Raw genomic sequence first — 7,913 nt, forward strand, 5'->3', positions numbered from 1 at the left:
TTTTATATCCAGTAAACCAGAAAAAAAAAAAAAAAAAGCCAGAAGTGGAGCTGTCTGGGCTGGCTTCAAACTGTGGTCCTCAGATCTCAGCCTCCTGGGTAGCTAGGATTACAGGTATGTGCCACTGGCAACCAATTTGTAACAGATCATTTTAAGAACTATTTTCTGGGAAAATGATATCCTATTGTTGTCAACAACTGGATGATAAAGTTGAGGAGAATTAGCTAATAATTCAACCAGGAGAAACAAAGACTGACAAGCCAGTTCTAAAATAAATTGACCAAGACTATATCATATGACTAAGATTTATTTCCTTTTTAAAAATTTTAATATTGGGCTGGGAATATGGCCTAGTGGTAAAGTGCTCACCTTGTACACATGAAGCCCTGGTTCAATTCCTCAGCACCGTATATATAGAAAAGGCTGAAAGTGGCACTGTGGCTCAAGTGGTAGAGTGCTAGCCTTGAGCAAAAAGAAGTCAGGGTCAGGGACAGTGCTCAGGCCCCAAGTTCAAGCCCCAGGACTGGCAAAAACAAAACAATAAAAATTTTAATGTTAAGGAGTTATACAAAGGGATTACAATTCCATAATCAGGTTTTTGGTGGTTTTTTTTTTTTTTGTCAGTTGTGGGGCTTGAAATCAGGGCCTGGGTGCTGTCCCTGAGCACAGAGAGGCTCCGGGGCAGAGCCCAGGCCCAGAGCAAGCTCGGAGACCAGAACCCAAAAACAAAATTAATACAATCTTAGTATCAAGCTGATAAATGAGAAGCTAATCTGATAAATGAGTTAAATGAGCTAATCTGATAAAGGAGATAAATCATTCCTATCACAAACTGCCCCTAGGACCTATCCTTTGAGTGGGAGTGAAAAGGGGGGGTGGGGGAGGGAAGAGGACGAAAATGTCCTCACTGTGTTTACAAAGTACTACCTTACATTCCTGTGAACTGAACAAAATCAGAATTACTGCACTAGACAGACAAGAATAAATCAAAGTGGGGAATGGGCAAAGGGAGGGTACAGAAATGGAGGAAGGATGAGCAAATGTAGTCATTATATTCAATGTACATTACATAAAAAATCAACTATGTAACGAGGATAGGGATGGGAGGGGAAAACAAGGGAAGAGGTGACACTGACCAAGAAGCATTGTAATCATCTGACTTACGGAGTTGTAACCCCTTTGAAAAACCACATCATCATCATCATCATAGAAGAAGTCAAAGTGAATTCAGTTTTACTATTTTCTGGAACAAACTTTGAAATCAAAAGAGTTCAGAGAGTGGGCTGGGGATATGGCCTAGTGGCAAGAGTGCTTGCCTCGTATACATGAGACCCTGGGTTCAATTCCCCAGCACCACATATACAGAAAATGGCCAGAAGGGGTGCTGTGGCTCAAGTGGCAGAGTGTTAGCCTTGAGCAAAAAGAAGCCAGGGACAGTGCTCAGGCCCTGAGCCCAGGTCCCAGGACTGGCCAAAAAAAAGAGTTCAGAGAGCTGAGGCAGGAGGATCTTGAGAATTCAAGGCCAACACTGGTTACACACACACACACACACACACACACACACACACACACACACGCGCACACAAAGAGGAATTTAAAGAAATCCAAAGATAAAAGGTCAGAAAATTGTGCTGGATAAACTATGATAATACATAGGAAACTTCCACACTGTATACATGCTCTCATCTTTTCTGCCACAATGTGACAGCACTAGAAACTGATTAAACCTATTGAAATAACATCTTCTAACATCTTATTTTTGGCAGTAATGGGAACTGAACTTAGTGCCTTGTACTTGTTAGGAAGGCACTACCACTTGAGTCCACTTGAGCAATAGGGTCTCAGTTTTTGCCTAGGCCAGCCTAGACCTCGATCCTACTTATTCCTCCCAAATAGTTGGCATGACAGGCACAAGGACACCATACCCAGATTTTTTTTTAAGATAAGGGGGCTCACTTTCTGTTCAGGCTGGCCTGAACATAATCCTTCCTAATCCTACCTCCTGGGGACCCAGGATTACAAACCACCATGCTCAGGCTTTTTTTTTTTTTAATTAAAACTTCAGTTTTGAAACATATTACTGAAAGATGGTAGATAATCTTCTCTCTGATTTTTTTTTGCCAGTCCTGGTACTTGGACTCAGGGCCTGAGCACTGCCCCTGGCTTCTTTTTGCTCAAGGCTAGCACTCTACCACTTGAGCCACAGTGCCATTTCTCTTCTGACTATTTCTATATATGTGGTGCTGAGGAACTGAACCCAGGGCTTCATGTATACGAGCACTCTACCACTAGGCCATATCCCAAGTCCTATCTCTGTAAATTTTTTTAGAAATCCTTTTCCCTCTGAGGAGCTAGAGTCCTTTAATGCTTTAAGGAAATTTTCAAAGAGACATCCTTCCTTGAAATAGCATCCATCTTCTTCCATTTAATTTTTGGCAGTCATGGGAATTGATTAAGTTTGTATTTTAGGGGGCTGGGAAAATGGCTTAGTGGTAGAGTGCTTGCCTAGCAAGCATGAAGCCCTGGGTTCGACTCCTCAGTACTACATGAACAGAAAAAGCAGAAAGTGGTGCTGGGGCTCAAGTGGTAGAGTGCTAGCCTTGAGCAAAAGAAGCTGGAGGATAGTGCCCAATCCCTGAGTTCAAGCCCCAGGAATAGCGCAAAAAAAAAAAAAAAAGTATTTTGGGGGTACAGAGACCTTTGTGGGATGTTTTTTTCCTTTGCTGTCTATTGTTACAGGCGTGAGCCACCACCAGTGCCCCACTGGTTTTACTTTAAACTTGAATTAACACTGAAAAAAAAAAAAAAGCCCATGGTTTCTAGATTCCATCCTCAGAAACCACCCCTCAAGATTTTACATAAAAATACAGGTTTCAGACCTCTCAGGGATAAAGGTCAAAAGTTCTTATCTCCATAGGCGAGCTTGCAAGTGAGACTTTAGCCCTGAGATGCAAATTGTGGTTTCCAGTGCTTAGTATTCTCCTTATCTATTTTGTGAATTCTCTTTTCTTCCACGTTCTTTGAAAGGAGAACGAAAAACCCCGGGCGCGGAGCCTCTTCTCAGCCCCAACCGATAGTTAATGTACCGGAGTTAGCAGAGGTCTGGGTCCGGAAAGCCGCACGACGAGGGGCTCCTAAGGGGGGTGCCACCAGCGAACTGATGAGGGGAGACCCACCGCCTCTAGAACGGAGAGAGGATTAAGTCGTGCGGAGTTCGGAGGGCCTGGGCGCGATCCAAGCATGTGCGAGGGCCTGGTCTCAATTTCCCGTGGGTGGGGGGTGGGGGTGAGGGTTCCGCACGTAAAGTACTTGGTGTATTTACGAAGAAACCTAATCCGGGCTCTTCTAAATTAGGCCCTTTTCTAATTGTCTAAGCAGCCAACGCCAGTTCACAGAAGGGGAGCACAGGCACAGCTGCGCCCAGCTCCAGATCGAATTACCCGCAACCGACCCGCACGACTAGCGGCGTGCTCCGTAGCAGCCCCGGTTTCCGGAGCAACCGCCGGGCCTTCCTCCTCTGGCTCCGCCCCCGAGGCTTTCCCGCCAAAGGCTGTTAGCGCCGCGGAGCATGGTGGGACAAGGTTCTAGGATAGGTTTCACCAAATCCTTTCAAAGCGCCCAGTTGTTTCCATAAAGAGAGCCGTTTGCTGAGGAAGCAGACCACTCTCTGAGGTACGGCGGGGGCCGATCGCCTCTTTCAGGAGGGAATATAATTTTCGCCAGAGGGCTTAGTCGCGTCTCCTAGCCACGGTGCAAAGCGCGGCGGGGGAGGGGGGGACTTTTTCCTCTCCGTGCGGAGGGCGACGTTGCGCGTGCGCGAGCGTGCTTCTCTTAAACCCGTTACGCTCCTGCGCGTGCGTATTAAGATCAAATAGCCGCTTCCTCCCGCTTCTCTTCCTCCCTCCCCCCCCCCCCCATATCCGTGCGCCGCGCTGATAAAGGCGCCATTTTGGAGGGGCCGCGGGAGACGTGGTGCCGCCGCGGGCTCGCTCTGCCTTTCGCTAGGCTTGGTGGGAAGGCCTCTCCTCGAGTCCGCGCTTTTTCGTCGCCGCCATGTCGGGAGGTGGTGTGATTCGTGGCCCGGCCGGGAACAACGACTGCCGCATCTACGTGGGTAACTTACCTCCAGACATCCGAACCAAGGACATTGAGGACGTGTTTTATAAGTACGGCGCTATCCGCGACATCGACCTCAAAAATCGCCGCGGAGGACCGCCCTTCGCCTTCGTTGAGTTCGAGGACCCGCGGTGAGGCAGCGTGGGGCTTGCGGCCTTAAGGAAATAGGCTGGAGTAGTTGGGGCAGGCTCCGAGGCCTGCACATAATGGGGAAGGAGGGGCTCTTAGGCTGGGGACGAGGCGCTATCGCCCCTACAGGAGTCGGGTAAGGAACCGAGTCGGTGCGGCCTCTCCGGTGACGGGGGTGCCTTGGGCCTTCCTAGAACCCGTCCGCTGGGCCGGAGCGGGAAACTGAGGCGCGGCGGGCTGGTGTCGCGGTCGCGAGCCTGGCGCGTCCCGGGGTGGGGGAGGGGCCGGCCTATTATGCGGCGCGCATGTGGGGCTCCTCCGGCGTGGGTGCGCATGTGCGGGGTCCGCTCCTTCCGGACCGAGGAGGCGTCCCCGGCGGGTTGCTCTCTCTGTCTCTCTGCCTCATCCCGTGCGCTTTCTGTGATCACGCAGAGACGCGGAGGACGCGGTGTACGGTCGCGACGGCTACGATTACGATGGATACCGTCTGCGGGTGGAGTTTCCTCGAAGCGGCCGTGGAACCGGCCGAGGCGGCGGCGGGGGTGGAGGTGGTGGAGCTCCCCGAGGCCGCTATGGTCCCCCCTCCAGGCGTTCTGAAAACAGAGTGGTTGTCTCTGGTGAGTTAACTTACTCCTCTCTTGGTTGGGTTAAAATTTTATCCTTGCATGACGGGTTACATTTTTTTTTCCATGGTAGGTTTTACATTATTTCAGTTTGGGAGTTGAATTTAGTAATAAATAAAAGATTACTGTGGTTGGTGATTTGCCCAAATTAGGTTGCGGTACTAGAATACGAAGATCCTTTACAAATAAATTTGGACTCTGGATCTTACCAGCTCTTTACCTGGACACACTTAAGTACAACCAAGTATTTTAAAATAATCTTTGTTCCAATGTACTTATAAGAAACGTAAGATAATTGGTACTAAGGAGCGGGAAATCGCTTTTTCAGGACTCCCTCCAAGTGGAAGCTGGCAGGATTTAAAGGATCACATGCGTGAAGCAGGTGATGTATGTTATGCTGATGTTTACCGAGATGGCACTGGTGTCGTGGAGTTTGTACGGAAGGAAGATATGACCTATGCAGTTCGAAAACTGGATAACACTAAGTTTAGATCTCACGAGGTAGGTTATACACTTATTCTTTTCTTTGGCCAGAATTGGATACAATGATCTTAACAGTGGAATTTGCAGGTAAGGATTCAGGCAAGAGTGTCCAAGTAAATTGCCAGATACCTGGTTTTAGTTATTATGTGTTCATTCAGCATGCCTGAAGACAGGTGAAAGCTTAGATCTTTCAATGGAAAGTTCTGTCTATCCAATAGGGAGAAACTGCCTACATCCGAGTTAAAGTTGATGGGCCCAGAAGTCCAAGTTATGGAAGATCTCGATCTCGAAGCCGTAGTCGTAGCAGAAGCCGTAGCAGAAGCAACAGCAGGAGTCGCAGTTACTCCCCAAGGAGAAGCAGAGGATCACCACGCTATTCTCCCCGTCATAGCAGATCTCGCTCTCGTACATAAAATGATTGGTGACACTTTTTGTAGAACCCATGTTGTATACAGTTTTCCTTTACTCAGTACAATCTTTTCATTTTTTAATTCAAACTGTTTGTTCAGAATGGGCTAAAGTGTTGAATTGCATTCTTGTGTAATATCCCCTTGCTCCTAACATCTACATTCCCCTCATGTCTTTGATAAATTGTATTTTAAGTGATGTCATAGACAGGATTGTTTAAATTTAGTTAACTTTCCATGCTCTTCAGACTGTGATACTGTGTAAATGTCTATTCTGCTCTGGTTTGTGTGAACTGGGATGTTGGGGGTGTTTGTGGTTCTTACCTGGGGAAGTTCTTATGTTTATCTTGCTTTTCATGTGTCTTTCTGTAGACATATCTGAAGAGATGGATTAAGAATGCTTTGGATTAAGGATTGTGGAGCACATTTCAATCATTTTAGGATTGTCAAAAGGAGGATTGAGGAGGATCAGATCAATAATGGAGGCAATGGTATGACTCCAAGTGCTATTGTCACAGATGAAATTGGCAGTATTGACCTTATACTAAAGGCAAATACCAAAATTGATTTTATGTATCTTAAAACATTTGCAAACATGCAGTTAACTTTAGCTACAATTGCTTTGTTCTTTAAACCTTGGCAATTGTGGCAAAATTACATGGCCCATTTTGTAATATTTTGCCCCCCCCCCCTTTTTTTTTGTTTTAATAGGGACTAATATGGGAAGAACTGGCTAATTTGTCACAGTCCTTAGTTACAACTGTTAATGTGTGATCTCCTGTTGGTGTACATGTGGGTACAGGGTGTTTTTAATTCCAACCAGATAGAGTATAATATCAATACTGCTAAAACTGCATGTCCTCTGTGTGACTGATAGAGCGTTGCTATTTCATTTTTTATGACAAAATTACAGCAAAATATAGAATTCCAACATATTGATGTAGATAATCTAGTTGGGAGTATTTTTTAAGTCACCTTCCCCCTTATAAGCTAATACTCATAATTGACTCATGTTTAAAACACCTTAATTTACAAATTAAATTACAGATGGGAGTATTAGATTTAGTTTAGATTTAGATGGATAGCAATACCAGTAAATTTTCAACTACATAACACTTTGCAACCACAAAGCCGTGATATGCTGTACAGTAACAAGTGTTGGCATTATCAGTTGAACTGTAAATATAAAATGCTTCTTCCAATTAGTCTCTATGATGATTAAGTTTCTAAAGTTTATCTAAACACCATACAGAAACTTGTTTTGGGGAATTTGATAGTTATTGATGTACATCTGTTAAACTGATGACAGACATAACTCATCATTCCCCAGAAACCTTTTTTGATTACAGTATCTAACATTTTGCCTCCTCTTTTTTGGTTTTGCTGGTTATAAAGGTTTGGATTGGAGAGGGCTCACTGGATCCCAATCCTTGGAGCTGGATCATTGGATTCAAATCATAATGTGGATAGGATAGGGAGGATGAATTACAAGGATTCATGGAGCGGGATCAGATTACCAGGAACATAGGAGTGGATTCCTGCCCCAACCAAACCGCATTCGTGTGGATTTTTTCTTTATTCAACTTAATTGGCTATTCCAAAGATTTTTTTTTTCCTATTTTTGACGATTGGAGCCCTTAAGATGCACGATGGAATTGTGTTTTGCATTTTTTGGTAAAAGGAGCAAAGCGAGGACCTGGAGATAATACGCTGGAGCAATCTCCTTGGAAGGATTCAGCACGAGTAGATGGTAAACATTTAAAGGGGAAAAAGGGGGGGTTTGTTTAAAATAGTAAATCAGTAAGTCACTTCTAAATTTAAACAACAAATTGGAGTTGAAGAATGAATAGGTTTCCAATTGGCTATTGCCGGTTTTCTTTGAAAAAATAAACATTTTTTAAAAAACTATGCATGGTTGTCCTTTTTCCTCTTCATATAAGAGTTTAATTGGGTAACTAGTCTCTTTAAGAGTTAACTTTAAATTGATAAAGATTCTGACGTTTGTTAGTAAAGAATCTTTAAAGGCAATCTAATAAATGGTATTAACTGACTTAACTGTTAATTGTTACAATTTTAAAGGGATGACAAAAGAATGTGTTAAGGCAGTTACATATGTAATATGGCAATGGAGGATGATCTACTCTATGAAAAAATA

At 44.7% G+C, this 7,913-nt stretch overlaps 1 protein-coding gene across 1 annotated transcript; it reads left to right on the top strand.

Annotated features, from left to right (window-relative positions):
* Positions 1 to 3,901: 3,901 nt before the first annotated feature.
* On the top strand, positions 3,902 to 7,666 carry Srsf1 (serine and arginine rich splicing factor 1). The gene is made up of 4 exons (XM_048366802.1): positions 3,902 to 4,247; positions 4,678 to 4,862; positions 5,197 to 5,369; positions 5,570 to 7,666. The coding sequence occupies exons 1-4, from the start codon at positions 4,054 to 4,056 to the stop codon at positions 5,762 to 5,764; spliced, it is 747 nt and encodes a 248-aa protein (XP_048222759.1). The 5' UTR covers positions 3,902 to 4,053; the 3' UTR covers positions 5,765 to 7,666.
* The last annotated feature ends 247 nt before the right edge of the window (positions 7,667 to 7,913 follow it).

Source organism: Perognathus longimembris, chromosome 17 (assembly GCF_023159225.1).
Source record: "Perognathus longimembris pacificus isolate PPM17 chromosome 17, ASM2315922v1, whole genome shotgun sequence".
Lineage (NCBI taxonomy): Eukaryota > Metazoa > Chordata > Mammalia > Rodentia > Heteromyidae > Perognathus > Perognathus longimembris.